Here is a 22,127-nt window from a genome sequence, read left to right on the forward strand (position 1 = left end):
AATATTTAAAACATCATGTTGGTATAAATGATAAGTTTATATGATTAAATAATCATTAAAAATAATTTGAAGGATAATTACTGGATACTTATATAATAAAATACGGAAATAAATTAATTTAAAGTCTTTTAAAAATAATGGAAAATTATGAAAAATACTTGTATATGTTAATAAACCAAATGATGATGCGTATGCGCTATTTTGAAAGTATATATACATATTTAAAATATGAGGAAAAAATTGGGTATCAAGAGGGACAATACCTCTTGATATGACCCAAATCTCCACGCTCAAAGTAACCTCTACCGGTCATTGGCGATGGGGACCGAAGGGAGCCCCGAGCACCGGGATATACGCTAGAAGGCCTCGACATAAATGAGCACTGAGTTGATGATGCATGAGATGAACTCTGAGCTGGAAGGGCACTAAGAGATGAGTGACCCTACTGAGAACTGTGAGAACCATGGCCAGATGATGCACGACAATGAACTGGGCGGGCCGTATGAGCATGCCTGTAAGGACGACCTCTTCCGTGGTGAAACTTACCCCCAAAAGGAACACCACCAAAGCTACCTGTACCACGAGACCTCTTGGCCTCCCTCTCAACCCGCTCTTGACTCCGGACCGACTCTATCTCCCGAGGAATGTCAACAACTTGATCAAAGGTAGAACCAAACACCCTTTCTCTAGTCATGAGCACTCGCAACTGAAATGAAAAGCCATCGATGAACCTCCTGATCCTCTCCTTGTCTGTTGGAGCCAACCAGACAGCATGACGTGCTAACTCAGAAAATCTTATCTCATACTGCGTCACAGTAATGTTATCCTGATGCAACCTCTCGAACTGCCTGTGTAGCTCCTCTGTGCGAGACTATGGAACATACTTCTCTAGGAAGAGAACGGAGAACTGTTGTCATGTAAGTGGCGCTGCACCAACTGGCCTACGCCTCTCATAAGCCTCCCACCAAGTAAACGCAACTCTAGTAAACTAAAAAGTAGTGAACGTGACCCCACTGGTCTCCAGAATACCTACTGTACTGAGAATCCTCTAAAACTTGACCAAGAAACCCTAGGCATCCTCGGCCTCTACACCACTGAAAGTCGGAGTTTGGAGCCTCCCAAACCTCTCTAATCTACACTGCTCATCATCGAGCATTACTGGAACCACATAGTCTTGAGCAGGTGCAACCGACTGGGCTGGTAGTGCCCACGGTGTTTGGAGTCCCTGTACCACCTGCTATGGTGTATGGGTTGCGGCAGTCTGAGTACCTCTCATGGCCTGGGAAGTGGTTGTTGTACTAGAAACAGAGAACGTCTAAGCAAGACTGGTGCACATGGTCAAAATCTGAGCTAAGATCTCCTGAATGCATGGGATAACAATAGGCACAGCTGGTGCCTGAGCTGGTCCCGCTGGTGCATCTACAACTGGGACCTGATCCTGGACTGGGGCAACTGGTGGATCTACATGTTCTGCCCTAGCTGTTGTGCGGGCCGCACCCCTACCCCTACCATGCCCTCTAACGTGACCTCGGCCTCTCGTGGCCCTAACTGGTAGTACTGGTAGTTGTCTGTCCTGCTCGATAGCACGTGCCCTCACCATCTGTGAGAGAATAGAATAACAGAAGTTTAGTTACATGAATCAACAAATTCACACGACAAGAATTCAAGAATGTGAATTTTCCTAAGGGTTATACAGCCTCTCGAAGATAAGTACAGATGTATCTGTACCAATCCACAAGACTCTACTAAACCCGCTTATGACTCGTGAGACCTATGCAACATATGCTATGATACCAACTTGTCACGACCCAAAATTAATTGTCGTGATGGCGCCTATCCTGGATCTAGGCCAGCCTCAACTCAAGAAACCCAGCACAACAACAATAAGTTTGAAAACATTAACGGAAGCATTTAACATTTAAAGAAAAACTGTTTGAAACATAAGAAATACCAAAATACGACACAATCCAGCCTAAAATTGGGGTGTCGCTGAGTACATAAGCATCTAGATCAGAATATAGTCCACTACAAAGTCTAGAGAAATAAACTGAAAATACGACAAAAGATAAGGAAGGAGAGTTAAGGGCCGCGAACGCCATGCAACTACCTAGATAGTCTCCAAACTCTGGAACCTCATTCAACAACCTCCATTGTGACCGGTATCGCCTGGATCTGCACACGAGGTGCAGGGAGTAATGTGAGTACACCAACTTAGTAAGTAACAAGTCCAAACTTTAGACTAAAAGGTAGTGACGAACTCAACCGCATCAGATATAACATAAATAAATGTGCAGAAACGTAGGCATGTTTTCAAGTTAAATAAACAACTCAAGGTAATACAGTAAATACAGGTTAGAACAATATAAGGTATAAATCTCAGCTATCTCTACATGTCAATGCACAGACTGTATGAAATGCACCATCTGCTCACATTCTCAAGTGCTCAACCACTCGGTAGTGTATATGGCCATCCGGACCAGGGAAAATCAATTTTAGAACATATACAACACTGACTATAAGTCACCTAGTACTGAGGAAAAAGGTCAATCCAACCCTGTGGAGAAATCCATCTCCAGGTGTCAAGTACTTCGGACAAATCCATGTCTAGGGAAATCTATCCCTCAATAATATCACCTGCGCTCATTGGGGGTGTGTTATAGACTTCGGATGGGCTTATACAGCCCAAGCACTATCATAATCATCAATATAATCGCTGCCGCGTGCAGCTCGATCCCATAACTATCACTCATAACAAGGCTCTCGGCCTCACTCAGTCATCAACCTCTCCAGTCTCACCCATGGACTCACAATGTCATGAAAACAAACCCGAAACAATGATATGATGAATCAAGAAATAACTGAGACTGAGATATGATAGAAAAATACAATAACATGACTGAGTAAAGAATATTAATGGAAATAGTAAAATGACAGCAAGAAACGATCACTAAGGGTCCCCAACAATACCATCATAAAGCCTAAACATGATATCTAGCATGATTTACAGCTCAATTACTTTATCACATGATGAAAGCATGTATATCAAAATGATAGAGTCACTAAACGGTGTCATGGAATAACACACATCACAATTCTCATGGTACACGCCTGCACGCCCGTCACTTGGCATGTGCGCCACCTCAATACTAAATACATAACACATAGTTTGGAGTTTCGATCCCTCAGAACCAAGTTTGGAAGCGTTACTTACCTCAAACCAAGCAAAAATCCTACTCTGCAATGCCCTTGCCTATCAAATCAGCCTCCAAACGTCCTGAATCTGGTCACAAACAACACAATACGATCAATATGGGCTAAAGGAATCGATTCCACAAGAAAATTGCCAAAAATAGAGTCAAAATCCAAAATCGACTCAACCCAGCCTCCGGGCCCACGTCTCGAAATCCGACAAAAGTCATAAAATCCGAAAGCCCATTCACTCACGAGTCTAACCATACCATATTTACTCCAATCCGATAATAAACTCCCATTCAAAACCAAAAATTCTAACTCAAGGACACTTCTTCTTTTTCCCCAATTTTTTCCACCACAAATCATAAATTAGATGATAAAATCAAAGATATAATTATGGGATTTAAACAAAACCAAGCAAGAAATACTTACCCCAATAAACTCCACGAAAATCCCTTCAAGAATCGCCCAAATCCGTGATCTCTAGCTCAAAATATGAAAAATAGGCTCAAACCCTCGATTTTGAATTTAACACTGTCTGCCCAGATTTTCTTCCCCGCGATTGCGGAAATGGCCTCGTGATCGCGAAGCACAGAGCAGAGTGCCCACACATTTACCCTATTCGATCGCGGAATCAACCACATGATCGCGGATCACTGCCTCTCAAACCTACGTGAACGCATCCAACCCCATGCAATCGTCTAGAGCAATAGCCTCCCCTCATCTACTGCTCAAAGCCTTATACGCGAACGCGAACTTGACCTTATCCACGCGTTCGCGAAGCACAACTTAAAACACTTACGCCATCTCGTTTTTTCCTCTGCGATCATAGAGAACAAAATCACCTCTTCCCCAAACAATCTTACGCGATCGAGGATGAACTTATGCGATCGCGAATAAGGAAATCAGAAGAAAAATGCCAGCAGCTATCAGCCATCTTCCAAAAGCCAAAAATGACCCGTTAACTACCCAAAACTCACCCCAGGCCCTCGAGACCTCAATCAAACATACCAACATATCCCATAACATCGTACGAACTTAGTAAAATCTTCAAATCATCTCCAACAACATCAAAAACACGAATTACAACGGATTCAAGCCTAATGAACTTTGAAACTTTTGAATAACAACGTCAAAACCTATCAAATCAAGTCCGATTGACCTCAAATTTTGCACACAATTCATAAATGACACCACAGACCTAGTCTAACTTCCGAAAATCCAATCTGATCCCGATATAAAAAAGTCCACTATCAGACAAATTTTTCAAATTTTTAACTTTCGGCATTTCAAGCCTAATTCTTCTATAGACCTCAAAAATACAATCTGGACGTGCTTCTAAGTCCAAAATCACCTAACGTAGCTAACGGAACCATCAAAATTCAAATCCAAAGTCGTTTACACATAAGTTAACATCCAGTCAATTTTTCCAACTTAAGCTTTCAAATAAGAGACTGTGTGTCTCAATTCACTCCGAAATCACTCCGAACCGAACCAACTAACCCGGTATATCATAAAATACTTGAAGAACACAAAAGAAGTAGGAAATGGGGGAATAGGGCTATAACTCTCGAAACGATCGGTCAGGTCGTTACAGCTATATTATATCTTCTATAATATCTCTTAATAGACAATGTTCTTGATATATCTTTCTGTCACTTTGGTTTATGATGTCATATACCAACAAGATAGGAAAGTCATTCAAGATATTTGAAAATTTAATTAATAGAGGATTCAAATGACAGACTTTCCGAGGTTTGTTCATTTCTTCGAGTGTTCTCCCGGGATGATTCGGGCTCAACTCTGTTGGGAGCATGGCTTTGGTTATATAATAGTTCAAAAATCACCCTCAAATTGATCATGTCGCCTTCACTATCGTGCATACCCCTGGCTACCATCCTGGCTCCTCCACGAATGTTGTTTTCTTGGTCGGTGGGCAAGTTAGCGTCGATGGCCACATAGGAGTTGGCGTCGATAGGGTCTGTGACCGGGGCTACGTTGGGGTCGATAGGGGGAACCCCGTTGCTGGGTACTATATTGTTGTTCTCACCATGGTGGCCAAACTAAGCATCAACGTTCAAGTGGGCATATTGAGAGTTTGACATTCTTAAATTTACCTGAAACTAAAATCTCAAAGAACAAGAGTAAAGCAAAGTGCGTTACGAAAATTTGTATCAAATTTGCCACTATTATCCTTAGACCCACGGTGGGCGCTGAACTATTTACCCTCAAAAGCGGATAACAATTGAATTTATAAGTGGTGTTAAAGATATGTGGATTAATTCAATACAAACGATTAATGCATTGGATTATATTAATAAATTGCCAAATCAATAGAGGGAGTGATCCGGGACTCGATAATAGCTTAATGAAGTGCCTGCCTTCTGTCTCGGGCTCACAGTAATAGAGAAATTGATGAACAAAAGTAAGAAAAACAACAGTGTATTGCCTTGATGTGCGTATTAAATAAAGTGCTTAATGAATAGTCAGACTTCCATTTATATAGTAGGAAAATTTTACCCTAAGTTTAATTCTAAAAAAGGTAAAAATCTTTTGTTTTGATAATCAATGATTTTGCGGGTCGAGATTCACGCCGCAATATCTGGTCAAGCACGGACATCACAGTCCGTTGTTAGTCATGCACAACTGTTTAGTAATGCTCTCCGGAGCCAATATCCTCGGGGGTAGGTGTTTTGCCCGAGCCCCGATACAAGGGGCTCTTCGCTTTGACTTCGATACACTACGGTCACGTTTCTGCTTTGTTTGGCTCACCGAGAAGTCGAGTCATGCAATGAGCTTAATTTTACCCTTATACAGATACTATCAAGAGTTTATGATAAAGAATGTGAAATAGTAATTTTTTATAAAAGTGTTCAACTCTTTCTTATTTTAAATAATTTTTGTTTTAAAATTCTAGAAATTCAAAAATCGCTTTGTATCTTATGATAATTTTGGTAAAAGAACATTAAACCATAAATTACATTAATTGCTGTGTGATTTTAATGAAAAAACCCTAAACTTAAAGTGACATTATAGTGGCTTTTTACACTATAAAAATCATTGCACATCCGTAAATGTTTAGAATATACTTTTTTAAAATTGTATTCTCCTTATTCCTTCTAATTTGGGGCTTTTTACGCTATAAAAATTATTGCACATCCTTAAATCTTTAGAATATATATTCTTCAATTGAATAACCCGCAATGATGGCAAAATATAGTAAGAAAAATTCAACGACAATTATGGTAAAAGAATACTAAAACTAAAGTGACATGAATTACCGATCAATTTTGATAAAAAAAAATCCCAAGGCTGAAGTGACTAACTGCGGAAAACCGACCGAGCTACTTTTGCACTCTAATTCGGCCATTTTAAGTTTTTTAACTCATTTATATTTACAATTACAATTATATACAATATAAACTATACTTATTAAGGATAAAAATGGTGAACGATATTTCGCTAACGGCTTTCGTGCTTTTAATATAGTATAGAGTATAAATAAATTATAAAAACTTAACTAAATTTTTTTTAGTTAATATCGAAACCCTATATATTAGAAAAATTAACATGAAAGGTATTATAGTAAAAAAGTGGACAACACTTTAATGGCATTAGGATAATTTTAATAAAATAACTATATAAATTAATGTACATACAATAGTTTAAATATTTAATTTGAGAGAAAAATGTACATTGAATGGAACTTTGAAATGATTAATAAAATTATGAAATGCACATTCCTAATGTGTATATACCTACAAAATATAGAAAATTTTATAAACAAATTGTTTGATTTGTATAAGGTGTTTTAATCAATTGTAATATCATAAATGTTAGGATTTTCTATATAGTAATTCAATTGAGAAAAACTTTAATAAATAAAATTTTAACTGATTTTAAAGTGCTAAATATTAGAAAAATAATAAAATAACTATTTTGTCCAATATAAACTCTATTTTAAAAGGTAAAAAAGATGAACCAAATTTAGCTACGATCTTCTGTACTTTTAATATAGTATAGACTTGTTAGACCCCTCACCCAACCCCAACCCCAACCCCCAAATAACAGTTACACTATCATATTATTTATGTGCTTTTACTTATAATAACAACATACAATTAGGGGTGTTCATAAAAATCCGAACAACCGAACCAAATCGACCAAAAAAATCGATAATTTTTAGGTTTGGTTTGGTTTTGAATTTTAAAAACCGATCAAATTTGGTTTGGTTTTAGTTTTAATAAAAAAATAACCGAAAAAAACCCGAACCAAACCGACTATTTAAAATTATTATTACACCTACATATATGTATTTTTATATAAAGATTCTAAAATTTTATCGTACATATTAGTCATTTGAATTTTTAGTCTAGTCCTTTGCTATTATAATAATCTAATTCTTTGCGTTTATATTCTAGTTTGAATGGTAGTTTTCTTTTGCAGGTACAAGAATTTATTTCATGATAAAAATAATCGATTTTTAATTGAGTACTTAAATTACTCATCACTAGTTAATTCAATTATTATCAATATATCTTAGTAAATGATAGATTTCTCAAAGAGCAATTGATTTGATAGTGTTACGTTGAAAATGTAGTCGTCGGAATATGCGTTTGGTAGTGTATGTCTCATATTTACGAAAAAAATCAATAAATCACCGAAAAGCCGACAAAAACGGACAAGAATCGAATCGATAAAAAACCGACTTAATTGGTTTGATCTGGTCCCAATATTTGACAAACCATTGGTTTCTCTTTAGGGAAAAATCGACCCAAACCGAACCATGAACACCCCTACATAAAATCATTATAACAATATATTTTTGTAAAAATATATTTCTATAACAGTCTTACTCAACTATTTATATATTTATTATTCTGTAATAGTTAAAAACAATATAACAAAATAAATAGATTTCATTGGAGAGACTTTTAATAAATTTTGTAAAATTAAAAAAGAAACCTGGAATATCAAAGCTTTATGCTGACGTGGATTATTCTCCTCATCACCATGCCTATGGGAAATGGCAAAATATCACGCGCCGTGGGCATGCAAGTGAGTTAATCCAGAAAGTTTGTTAGAATCTTAGAGAGCAGTTGCGGGTGGCTCATTTCAATTTTTAGCGTGTATAAAATGGACCAACCATCCATCATTGGTAATATCATTTACAACTTCCCTTACAAATATATATGCAGGATGTGCAACATTCACTGGTGCTATTTCCTCTTGGCCAATAACATTTTTGGTAAGGCATTATTTACACAAAACCTCCACGACCGACCATGTATCAACTGGGGTTATTGTGTTTGCCTTCTTTTTGGCTATCTTTCTCGGTAGCGTCACCCTCCTTCAGATTTACATTGTTGTTGAAGATGTGAGAAAAGCCTTATCTGGAGAACCTGCAACTGCTGCTCCGCAACGTCGCTCGGATGGTTTATCCATGGCTCCCCAAGGAAGCTAAGATAACCTTGATCATGGTAGTACGTAGATCTTCATCTGTTCATGCACTATTTCCTTTTTTGCATAATAGATCTGTCCGTTCCTGTTTTGCACTCACGTAATGTTCCTAGATTTCACGCTTCATTTAGTTTCATGTTCGTACTAGTTAGTTACTCTTTATTTTCCAAGTTTTTGCACTGTGTAATGTTTTGCGATTCTAGTGCCTATAATACAGTTCATTTGGATGTAAAAGAATATCTCTATTTGCCATAATTTTCTTACCATATTTGATTTTCCTATCTCTCGAAGGAAAGGACAATATAATTACCTTAATTGAGTTTTCTTTTTTGCAGAAGGAAATTATAATTCTCATATACTTGGCTAGTCATTTTTCTTGTAGGAAAAGATTTGGATTTCTATAAATTGAGGATCATTCCTTCTCATTCAGTAGCATCCACAATGTAGCCATAGGGGTTTGAGAATCGTGTTTAGGGGGAGAACTTTACGGGACAAGTGTTAGTGTGTCACTTGTATTTGCCTCTTCGTGAGGTTGTTCTCTCGATATTTTGTACTCTCTTTTTATATAGTGGATTGCTCATCTCCATTGTGGATTAGGTCAGTTGACCGAACCACATTAAATGTTTGTCTCTCTTTTGGCATATCTCTCTTTGTTGTCTGATTTATCGTCGTTGAAGACAATCTTTGCTAGCTTCCGCATGACAGCTGATTTTTTTGGTCCTAACAAGTGGTATAAGAGCGAGGTTCAAGACAGGTTCATCTTGCCGGGTTCAGTTCTAGCCGCAACATATTTGACGATAATCGTAATATTTATTTGAGAAATTTGATCGGGATACTACTCGCGTTGAGACAAACTTTTTGGTAGAGATTTGGAGATGCGACCTGTTGAAGGCTATTTGAAGAAGGTGGATCAAGTTTATTTTGTCAGAAAATTCCGGCCAAGGGGGAGAATTGTTAGGTGTTTGCCATAATTTTCTTACCATATTTGATTTTCCTATCTCTTGAAGGAAAGGGCAATATAATTACCTTAATTGGGTTTTCCTTTTTGTAAAAGGAAATTATAATTCTACTATACTTGGCTAGTCCTTTTTCTTGTAGGAAAAGGTTTGGACTTCTATAAATTGAGGATTCTTTCTTCTCATTCAGTAGCATCCACAATGTAGCCATATGGGTTTGAGAGTCGTGTTTAGGGGGAGAACTCTACGGGACAAGTGTTAGTGTGTCACTTGTATTTGCCTCTTCGTGAGGTTGTTCTCTCGATATTTTGTACTCTCTTTTTATATAGTGGGTTGCTCATCTCCGTCGTGGATATAGGTCAGTTGACCGAACTACGTTAAATATTTGTCTCTTTTGGTATCTCTTTTTATTGTTTGATTTATTATTGTTGAAGACTCTCTTTGCTAGCTTCCGCATGACACCTGATATTTTCAGTCCTAACAATATCTACATCTGTTTCAAGGCTACGAGTAATTGGCTCTGATCTTCATGCATGTGTGAAGTTCACGAAGGTCTAGAATCTTCGCCTTTTTTCTCTTTCCTTTTTGTTCCTTTTTAAATTTTCATTAGTATGATTTTATAATTTTTATCTTGTTTAATTTTTGGGCTTTAATTTATCTCCGTCACACCAAAAGCTGAGTGGATAACTGAAACCAATCCCTCATAACACAAGAGCTCCTCTCCCCTCCAATAAAATAAGGCTATTTTAGTTGATGATAGTTCCTTCTTATTTCGTGACATCAATCAGTTACTTCGATAAAGATGGAAATTAACGATATTGTTAGAACTCTCTCTCACACACACACAAAAACCAGTATACTAGCAACTTTCGTTTTCTAATAATTATATTGCCCGTCCATTTCAAATACTTGACTCATTTACAATTTGGAATGTTAACAACTTTTCCTTTCATTGATATTAATTCCTCCAAGAGATATCAAATTTTTTCCGTCTAATCTAAAATGATGTCGAATGTTAATATTTATTTTTAAGTATGTTAATTTTGCTTTTAAAGATGCACAATGTAAAAAATGGTCAGTCGCGCGAGTTTAATGTTTTAACCGTTGAATATGACAGATCAATTTTTGTTTATTTCAATTTATTTATTATAACGAACTTTGAACTAGAAGGATGCCCGCGCTGCACATTTGTATTGTGATAACTCCATATATTGGACATACTGCTGGTCTTTATTTCCCGTTACTTGTGGGTCTAAGAATTCACTCTTAAAATATATATGAAGCTATTCTATTTTCTTATTCAGATCCGACAAGAACAAGAGGAAATAGAAACCAGAGAAGATTTAGGTGCACTTTTAAACGGAATTAGGGAAACTTATAGCCAGTTGGTCAAGTTTGAGAAACTAGAAATCAAAAATATATCCCCTTAAATTAAGAGACGGACCATCGTGAACATTTTAAAAAAAAACCTTTATCGAATTGAAAGCGATGACTTAAGCCCCTTTCTTCTTCTGATAGGATGTTTAAAGAGCGTGAATCTTTCATTAAATTAACTCTAAATTAGTTAAATTACAAGGCACCATTTAATTCAATTCATGAATTTGCCCACTATAATCTACTAGGGAATTACTAAGCTTCTAGTGGGAAAAATAAAAGATTTTGAATAGTTGTAGAAGCTACATATTTTAATTTTCTATTGCGAGGAACATGGGCGGAGGTAGCATGGCGGTTACGGGTTCGGTCGAACCCAGTAACTTTGATCCAAACTTTATATTTGTCTAAAAATCAATTAAAATGTATAAATTATTAATTTAGAACTCAATAACTTAACAAGACTAAAATCCCAAACCCATTAGTTTGGCTCCGCCTTTGGCGAGGAAGATGCTGAATTTTGTAGTTTCTCCTTAAAAACAGGACTGTAAAAACAAAAATTTCAAGTCAAAAATAGTCTTATCAGGGTTATTTCTACCATAGTATCCTTCTATAATAATAGGAGCACCAACAAAGACTAATCCCACGTACTAGTCGACAATACTATGACCCATATAGTCTCATAAACGTACGTTCTCTCTCTTAATTTTCACCTCACAGCTTAACCAAGTAAATCATCATATGATTGTTACTGTGGTTTATATTAAATCATCAATATCCGAATAATACTAATTGCATGCATAATGAATCTTTATATGTCTACTTTTGTAATTGTACACTTAAAAATGGTCATTAAATAACAGTTCCAAACACAAACTGCTTTTTACCTCCTATAGCAAATTATTATATCTTATTTATTATAAACAAAATAATTTAAAATATTATTATTTATAGCTACCTTTTCTATTTTATAGCAAAATATGTATTTATTTTATACTCTACCATTGAAGCATGAAATACACCAATTATGTTCTTTCTCCCTCTTCTCCATCTCCCTCTATCATCAAGATTCTCAATCATCTCTCTTGTTCCTCAAATCTCTCTCCCTTTTCCATCAAGGCAACTATCGTAGCAGCCATTTCTGGTGGCAATGGTGGACTTTCTGAAGTGAAAAGAATAGATCATGGTAGTAGATCTTCATCTGTTCATGCACTAATAATTCCTTTTTTTGCATCATAAATCTGTTCGTTCCTTTTTTACACTCACGTAATGTTCCTAGCTTGCTATTTCACGCTTCATTTAGTTTCATGTTCGTACTAGTAGTTAGTTACTCTTTATTTTTCCAAGTTTTTGCAGTGTGTAATGTTTTGCGATTCTAGTGCCTATAATACAGTTCATTTGGATGTAAAAGAATATCTACATCTGTTTCAAGTCTATGAATAATTAGCTCTCATCTTCATGCATGTTTGATTCTGTTAAAAAAAATTCTCTAAATAATTTTCCAAACTTCTCTCTTCTTCTTCAATCCTTTTCTTTTAAAAGTAAATAAGTATTCCTTAATCCGGAAAACATTATGCCATTACTGAATCAATAATTCTTTTTTACCAGGCCACCATTAATATTGCTTCATCTTTTTATAAGTAATGAATCTATTAGTATTTTAATGATTGTTATAAAGAGGTAATTTTACAAAAATTATAAAAATGAGTGATATAGGTAAAAGTTATTATATGGATAAAATACTACATAAAAAATCGATTCTATTCGGAAAATAATTTGGCTTTAGTTAGATTCTGGTTTAAAGGAGAATAAAAATATAATTAACACATAGTAATACGTACTAAGTTTGAAAATCAAGTTAAATTTATAAATTACCCTCAACATGGTATCAACTGAAATAAAAAAGATTAAAAAGAAGTGCTTTCAAAATCTAGTTTAGAGTTGCCGTAGCCCGTAGATGCAAAATTAAAAGTGGTATTATCTCAAAAATAAAAAGAGAAAATAAAAAGAAAGAAGGACGATGCACGTTTCCCCAGGTAACAACAACTTCTAAGTCAATAGTACTCCTATAATATACGAGTGTCAGATATATATCCCACTTAAATATTCATTTATCTCCTCATGGTTTGGTACTTCATTCTCATTTTTTCCCCCCGCATTCTGTGATTACATATTATGACATTATAATTTATATTTACAGAACTTTAAAGAAATTAATAAGATATTAAAATATGTTTTTAACATCATGTTCAACATGCATATTAATTAATCATAATTAAATAGTATAATGTAATATTTATTAGTTTGGTGCAAGCACTAAGTATACCCTCCATATCAGCTTGATACTAACATTGTTTGGTTGGGCAATAATTTAAATGTATAAATAATAATATAGGGATTAGAAATGTGAGGATTAGTTATGTAAGAACTATAATGTAAATATTATATTTTTTATGGAACGTTTGATTCTTTGTATTAAGAATTGTAAGAATGGTGCATGATTTCCCATGTAACAACTAACACCTGATTCTATATAATCCGATTCACATATCACTCTCTTGCACGACAATATTCATATGAAATTTGCGGGTTATAGAGTATAAAGATAATGATCACATTTGACAACAATCAGTATAAGTCTTAGCCTAGTAGGTACGTACAAATTTTAGCTACATTTGAAATAGACTTTTAATGTCGGCGTTCTGTAATTAGAATGAAATATTACTCCTATATAATTTTAAAAAAAAATTAACGAGAAGGATATAAACATAAATCACGTGAAAAAAGAATCCGTCTAAAATGCTCGGAGTATCGAATTTATGTAACCTTAACAAATATAAATATGATACAATCTCAAATTCATGCAAACATATCAAATGAATATTATACGATCAAACAAAAATATTCATACTGGCAATATCACTAATCACATACCTACATAAAATTTATATTGTTACTCGATATATAAGATAATATAGTTCTGAAATTATAATTCTAGACATAAAATAAATTCTATATACAAGAAAATACAGTATAATTTAGTAAAATTTAAATGTGTTTAATCAATTACCACAAGAATCAAAACAAGAATTTACTTATAAATGGGGAATTTAAAATATATATATATAAAAAGGACGATTCACGAATCCCGACGTAACAAACGTCTGATTCTGTTCTATATATTCTTCTTCGTTACTGACAGTCCCATATCAGTGTAAAATATTTCCTCCTTCCCAAGTCAAAAAAATGGCAGTTATTTGCAATAATATACTTGGCAACATTCCTGTGAACCACGCTGTACGCACAGGGATATCTGGGTTTGTGAGCTCTTGTGGAATAATTCCCCTGGTTTGGCATTACGTGAACAAAACCATCCACCTTCCAATATTTATGATTGTTATCTACTTTGTCTTGGCTATTTTTTGCGGGATCTCCTTCCTTCTTTCAGCTTTTAATTTAGTTAGAGATTGGATAAAGGCTTCAGCACTTGAGGAGGAGGTTGCCCCACCTGAGCAGGAACTCCCACAGGTATGATCAAAAACCCATTCTCACGTTCGTCTCTTACTATAAATCATTTCCTAGCTATTTGGTGAGAAATAAGTTGAATGTTTTTGTGAAAAGGTTAGTAGCAGATATAGAGTCTTGTTTACTACTCTTTGTTTCATGTTTATTACTGGTATATGGTATATTTGTTGGTTGCTTGCTCTATTTATTTTGTTGGGTTCTCTTGTTCTTCTCTATTCTGATGTATTTGAGAGACTTCTGTTTATTCATTCTAGATATTCTTTTTATTTGTTGAGTTTACAGTATATATTTGTTGTTTGCTTGCTTTAATATATTTTGTTGGTTTCTCTCATCTAAAAGGTTGTTTCTTCTCTGCTATGATGTATTTGAGAAACTTCAGTTTATTCACTGGATTTTGAAAATGGTATTGGCCATAGTACTTATAACATTTCTTTTTATCTCGAATGCAGTTCCCAGGTGCGCCTGAGCCCTGATTTCAAGTTGCTGATGCTGTCATTGTTAGGGGATGTGTCAACTAGCTAGACGTTTAATTTGCAGAAGTTTAATTAGTTGATGTAGTGTAAGAATGTTATATTTGCTAAAGTTTAAGCGTAAGAATGTTATATTTGCTGAAGGTTAAGCGTGAGAATGTTATATTTGCTGAAGTTTAAGCGTAAGAATGTTTAATTTGCTGAAGTTTAATTAACGTGCATGGTGTAAGATGTTTTATTTGCTTTAACTTCACAAAATTTTGGCTGAATGCTTGCTTTAGCTATTACATTTACATTCTGATGTTACAACTCTTACAATGCATCGTCCAAATTCGTTTGGTTTATTAGTATTAATCTTTCAGACTCATGAACTTAGTACTAATTAAGTCCTCTGAAATGAACATTTGATGTATTCCTTTTTGTGTAGTACTACTACTACACTACTAGAGATTTGTAGCACCATTGTACCTAGCCAGCGTACCTCTGAATTTGTATTTGGACTTATCCACGTCTGCTGTTGTTGTCAGGGAAACAGTACCATGCAGTTGGGATGATCATTTTTTTTTTTTCAAGGAACGATTTTCGTACTAATTTTGATATATTAATAGTAAGATTTTAGGAATTGGTTTTGGTTTATGTGACATATACTATTCCATTTAAATTTATTTGAACTATTTGACTAGTCACAGAGTTCAAGAAAAAAAAGAAAACTTTTAAACTTATGATGTAAAATGCGGCACATATATTTTGTGTGGTTATAAATCATTACATAAAGATTGTTATAAATAGAATTCTATTTATGATGAATGTCTATATTTAGAGAGATTCTAGGGTTTATTACTTGGTGGCTAAGTCACTATCTCTCTCTATAAATAGTGGGTTCTATTCCGATGTAAATCATCCCATATCAATAAGAATTTCCTCTCCCTACTTTTCTCTGGAATACTCTTCTTCTTCTTTTATTGTTTTATAACACGTTATCAGCACGAGACTCTAACCAATTGAGTAGAAGCTTTGAGATTGAGCATAATGATTGTCAATTGTTCCATGAACTTCCTTCATGATTAAATTCTGGATTTAAGGTAAGCATTTTACTTTTCTCTTTCAAATTCTTGACATTCTATAATTTGATTTTAAATACAAACAAAGACGATAAATTTTGATTGTAACTCTAATGGAGTTTGAAAGAAATTATAACCACCCAAAGTAGTAAAATTTCTATGCCTTGCCATGATCAAATTCATGTATGATTGTGGGCAAAGAATTGAAAACCCATCCCATTGAATTTGCTCCATTCTCATTCCCTTAAGAGAATGTGATAGGAATATATGATAAATCTGAAAGAAGATAAAATTATTACCGTGAAGGTATCAATGGATGTGGATGTGGCAACAGACGAAATTATAATCGTCATCATTGTGATAATGGGAATAATAAGGATTCTCAAAATAATCTTTCACTTTGTGAAGTAATATTTGTCATTGATTTGACATGAGATTTTATAAAGCACATATAGATGATTATGGTCCATTCATGATGTGAATGTGACAACATCTGATTTATGAATACATATTCATTCTTCAAAGAATATGAACGTGCTAGTGGTAGCGAATATATCACACTCACCTCTAGAAGGAGGTTTGAGATGATAAAAGAAAATAATATCATTATTATTGCATGAATGGTCATTGGTCACGTACCTATTGTACGCCAAAATATTTTGGCAATGTGATTATTAAAAGACAACGGTAATTCAAGAAACAGATCTTGCATATAATTTTGACCATAACCATAATGGTATAACTTTCTCTTTAAAAGAGATATTCACCATATGGATGTTGATGAATATGTGGTAGTACCAAATTAATTGAGAGCTCTGGAAGAGCCAATTATTACTATTTTGGAGAAATAAAATTGATTATCAATAAGATATTGTGTTGTAGTAAGTCTTAAAGAAACTTATTTAGTTTCTAAAGTATTCGTGAAAGCGGTTGGTCATACTGAGACTATAAATAAAGGAAAGGTTTAATATCTTCTACTACTACAACTTGTAGCGGGGTAATATGTATGTGAAAAGTTACCCGCTTTATTCTCCAGTTTGTACTATACAAACAAAAGAATGCCATAATAAAGTAGAAGTTTATTGATATAAAAACTCATATCATAATAAACTTGGTGTTTATTAATAATTGCACACGTCATGGTGTAAATTTGAAGTTTATCAATATTGATAATTTATTCAGTTGGCATTTGGGTTAGCCATATCAATTTAAGTATGATGTGCAAAAATAATAGAGAATTCACATGGGTAAATATTAAAAAACTAGAAAGTTCTTTATGAATTCTCTTATATTGCTTGTTCTCGTTAATTAATTGACCAACTAAAATTGGGATTGAATCCCATGAATGCTGGAAATATCAAAGGTGAATATGGGTCCATTCACCTGCCATGTATACCACATAAGATACATCTATGAGATGGTTACATGTGCAATTATTATTAACTCGCAACATGGTATTTTGCGAGGTAACTTGCTCAATAGTTTAATTTCGAGCATAATTTCCAGATTTTCTATTCAAGAAGTTCATCTTGATAAGTTGGTTTATATCACAACCAGTTTAACAAAATAATTTATTGAGTGTCTCCACTTAATAGCTAAACTATTGCTTATGAGAACAAAGTTATCTATATCAGTTTGGTATAGGTTATATACGTTTCGTATATTACATTCTCCCCTCACAAATGGTTCAGGGTCAGGAACCAAATAATTCCATCTTATTATTATTGATGTGCAGTATATATTGATTAATACCATAACGCACAAAGATGGGTTCTCAAAGTTGAGGAAACAAGTTAATTTTTCTAACATGAGGGAGAGACATGATAAACAGTTGAGAAAATGTTGTGTGGAATGAATTATCATTTGTATATCTAGATCCTCAAATACGATAATATGAACTTGAAGTTCATAAAAGGATAATTCATTTGCAATATATTGCAAAGCATGCCAGACGCATTTGCTGGTCCAAAGAAAGTAACTATATTCTCATTGCAAATTCTCCTATTAAGTCTTAGAAGGACAAAGTCTATGGTACGCTTAAAGCGTATATACTAATTGGTTTCAAATAAAACTTCTTGATAAAGAAGATGAGCAAATGATCAAAATGATCATAATAAAGGAGGCAAGTGATCTAGAAGATCACATGACATAACACTTCATAAAATCTCATGAGAGATCTAGGTACCTGAATATATAAATGAAGAGATCTCTATGTTATGTCTTTATGAAGAAATATTGAAACCGATATAAAATGTTTGTCGATGACATCTATCATAGCGCTAAGTATAGATGAGGATCTTAATTAAGTCTATCGAATATAGACACAAAAATATTGGCCAAATGGAAGAGACACAATTCGAATAGAATTGGTTTCATATGAAAGAAATGTTGTTTTGGACCTGCAATTCAAATACTTGAAAGTATAAAGCCCATGATATGTGTAGTCAGTTTTCAATATCTTATATGTCTAGCATGACATAAAAACTTGATATGCATCTAAAGTCTGTTATATGGCTTATATGACTTAACTTATATGACAATCCATGAAGGATTTAAGCTGCTTGAAGCATCTACAATTCTTGATCTTGAGGTACCACTTCCTCAGTGCAATTTGTGCACAAAAGTATCTTGCTATAACTATAAGCATGATAATATGATAGCAAGAGTCTTTACCCCTATGTGAAGATATTGAACTGACGATTCTAACAAGATCATATGAAGACAATACATCTTAGCTTCTACCAAAGATCTTTTGAAGATGGTGCACAAGATTGGAATGCAAATGCTTAAAGATGTGAATTGATGCTCTCATTAGGGGGAGTTAATGCGCGTTGCACTCTTTTTCCCTTACAAGGTTTTATCCCACTGGGTTTTCCTTGCAATATTTTTAATGAGGCAACCAAAAGGCGTATTGTTAGATATGTGTACCCTTTTTCCTTTACTAGAATTTTTTTCCCATTGGATTTTATTTTAGTTAAAGTTTTAACGAGGCACATTATCTGTTGAATAGACATTCAAGGGGGAGTGTTACAAATAGAATTCTATTTATGGTGAATGTCTATATTTAGAGAGATTCTAGGGTTTATTACTTGATGGCTAAGTCACTCTCTCTCTATAAATAGAGGGTTCTATTCCGATATAAATCATCCCATATCAATAAGAATTTCCTCTCCCTACTTTTCTCTGCAATACTCTTCTTCTTCTTTTATTGTTTTATAACAAAGATAAAAAATTTCCAAATATAAAAAATAATCATTCTTTTTGTCACGGACTAAAAAAGGAAATAGTTTCATAAATTGAAACGGACGTGGAGTATAAAACTAAGGCATCATGCTTTTTCCGAACAATTCATTGAGAGTATGTGAATTATTAGTTTGTCTAAGATTTAATTTTAAATCCTTTGAACTTGATAAAGATGAATAGACCAATTCAACATAATCAATCTTTACTAAAGTAGTTGAATTATATACCATGGCACAAAAAATCTCCTGGCAAATACTTAATCAGTTTTAGCTAGCCTCTCGCCGAACCAAATCTATTATTCTAGTTTCTAAAATCTTCTGCTAGTCGCAAACTAACTCACTGGGATATATTCAAAAAAAGAAAAAAGAGAGAGATGTTTCCTCTAAAACTGATTATGTAATAGGGATTGTATTATGTAATAGGATAATAGTACCTTATACTAGTTTCCTCTCTAGTTTTACCAAGTGCTAGTAAGAGTTGCCTAATTGGGTGGGATGCTACTACTACTTTATAAATGAAAATATAATGATGAAATTATACAAGGAGTAAGTAGCTGAGTTCGTCTTTTTACTAACTTTAATTTTCAGAACTTATTAGTGCTGACATAGTTACTGTAAAGTTGCCACATACCAATGAATTGGTGATATCCTTTGTGTGTTCAAACCTTCAAAACCGATCTTTGCTAGATAGAGTTATTTCTGTCAAGCTTTAGAATTCAAGCTTAGAAAGCTTCACAGCTACAATGGAGGAAACAGTTAAAAGCTTCCAGAATATCGACCGAAGAAAGGAGAAACAGAGAGGGAGTCTCTAATTGACAGTTAAAAGCTTCCAGAATATCGACTGAAGAAAGGAGAAACAGAGAGGGAGTCTCTAATTGAGAAAAGTGAAACTCAAATTCAATTATGTTGCAGAGTAGTTCTTCTATACAATGAGCACTGACTGAGTACTAAGCTAACTAACTAATCTGGAAATGATAGCTAATAGACAGCTAAGCATTAACTAATAACTAACTAACAGATAACAATAACTGACTAAAGCAACAGTAATAACTAACTACTAAATAAATACAATTCTACTCTTAATACCCCCCCCCCCTCAAGTTGGAGGTGAGGGAAGCACAACCAACTTGCCTAGGACAGTAGCATGTTTGATCCCAATAAGGGACTTTGTGAGGATGTCAGCGAGTTGATCACCAGTCATTATGTGCTGAAGCAAAATGAGACCTTCTTAGTGCTTGGACCTCGCAAAGTGGCAGTTAACTTCAATGTGCGTAGTGCGCTCGTGAAACATGGGATTTCTGGCAATATGGAGAACAGATTGACTGTCACAAAACATAGGAATAGGCAGGACAAGAGGGACAACCAGCTCTGCAAGCACACGATACAGCCAGACAAGATAACCAACAACCTTCCTGATAGATCTATATTCTGCTTCTACTGAAGAAAGGGAGATCGTCTCTTACTTCTTAGATTTCTATCTAATGGGACTATTTCCCAATAGAACAATATAACCTGACACTGATTTCCTAGAATCATGGCAGGCAGCCCAATCAGAATCACAATAGGCTTGGATTGAGAAGTCAGCATCATTGGACATGAAGAGTCCCAAAGTAGGATCCTTGAGCAAGTATCTAAGCATGTGATAGGCAGCCTGAAGGTGAGGATCTATAGGATCTTGCATATATTGGCTCGAGTGTTCTACTCCGTAGGCTATATCTAGTCTAGTGTTGGTGAGGATGTTTAACTTCCCAACCAACTGTCTGTAAAAAGTAGGATCAGACAAGGGTGTTCCTTCCTTAGCCTTCAATTTAACTGTGGGATCAAGGGAAGAGGAAAAACTAGTAATCATAGTCTTTAAGGATATCAAGGACAAATTTTCTTTGGGAGATTAAAATTCCACCATCTTTGTAGAGTACTTCAAGTATCAAGAAGTAGTGAAATCTCCCTAAATCTTTGATTTTGAACTGCTCATGTGGAAGTTTTTCAACATATGAATCTCAGGAAGGTCATTTCTTGTCAATGGGACATCATCTACATAGACTCCATCAAAAACTACACAATCAATAGTCTTCTTATAGAATAGAGAGTAACCATGCATGAAATGACTATAGCCTTTAGAGTATAGGGATTTAGTGAGCTTAGTATACCACTGTCTGCTGACTTACTTCAAGCCATAAAAAGATTTGTTCAATCTGAAAACTAGTCCAGGAGAGGAGACTGTAAGAGCTTGGGGCAGGTTCATGTAGACCTCCTCATGCAAATCTCCATGAAGGAAAGCATTGTTCACATCCAACTAAAAGAGCTCCCGGGTATTCTTGGCAGCAGTAGCAACTAAGACTCTAACAATAGTCATTTTTACTATTGGAGAAAGGTTTATGTATAGTCTACTCCTACCTTCTGTGTATAGCCTTTCACAACTAATCTAGCTTTGTATATCTCTAAACTTTCATCTGCTTCATGTTTGATCTTGTATACCCATTTGTAGCCTATGGCTTGCTTTCCAACAAGTAATGGAACCAATGTCTAGGTGTTATTTGCATGAAGTGCTTCAAATTCTTGTGGCATGGCATGTTGCCAGGCAGGATTGTCTGCTGCTTCTTCATAAGAAAAGGGCTCCTTGTCATTGCAAATACTTCTCACAACCTTCTAGCTATCAAGACTCAAGACATCATGAGTAATGTGACTATTTTGGGTAAAAAGGGCATTGAGATAGAAAGGTGAGTTAGTCTGAGTGACTTCAACATTATGAGGTTGTTTTAGATTTGGAACAGAACATACATATTCAGACAAGTAAGATTGAACTTTACATACTCTACTAGATACTCTCTGATTGGGTTTTAGTGTGGAAGG

At 34.7% G+C, this 22,127-nt stretch overlaps 1 protein-coding gene across 1 annotated transcript; it reads right to left on the bottom strand.

Annotated features, from left to right (window-relative positions):
• Nucleotides 1-20,505: 20,505 nt before the first annotated feature.
• Nucleotides 20,506-21,126, bottom strand: LOC138885123 (uncharacterized mitochondrial protein AtMg00240-like). The gene is made up of 2 exons (XM_070166023.1): nt 20,790-21,126; nt 20,506-20,645 (listed from the first exon to the last, which is right to left on the bottom strand). The coding sequence occupies exons 1-2, from the start codon at nt 21,124-21,126 to the stop codon at nt 20,506-20,508; spliced, it is 477 nt and encodes a 158-aa protein (XP_070022124.1).
• Between the last annotated feature and the right edge of the window lie 1,001 nt (nt 21,127-22,127).

This window comes from Nicotiana sylvestris, chromosome 2 (genome assembly GCF_000393655.2).
Source record: "Nicotiana sylvestris chromosome 2, ASM39365v2, whole genome shotgun sequence".
Lineage (NCBI taxonomy): Eukaryota > Viridiplantae > Streptophyta > Magnoliopsida > Solanales > Solanaceae > Nicotiana > Nicotiana sylvestris.

Excerpts from the sequence above, each read along its gene's own strand:
- LOC138885123 (XM_070166023.1), bottom strand. The coding sequence starts at position 21,126 with ATGATTACTAGTTTTTCCTCTTCCCTTGATCCCACAGTTAAATTGAAG. Across the intron at positions 20,646-20,789 it reads TTCTAGGAAATCAGTGTCAG|AGCTGGTTGTCCCTCTTGTC; the intron begins GTTATATTGTTC and ends GTGTGCTTGCAG.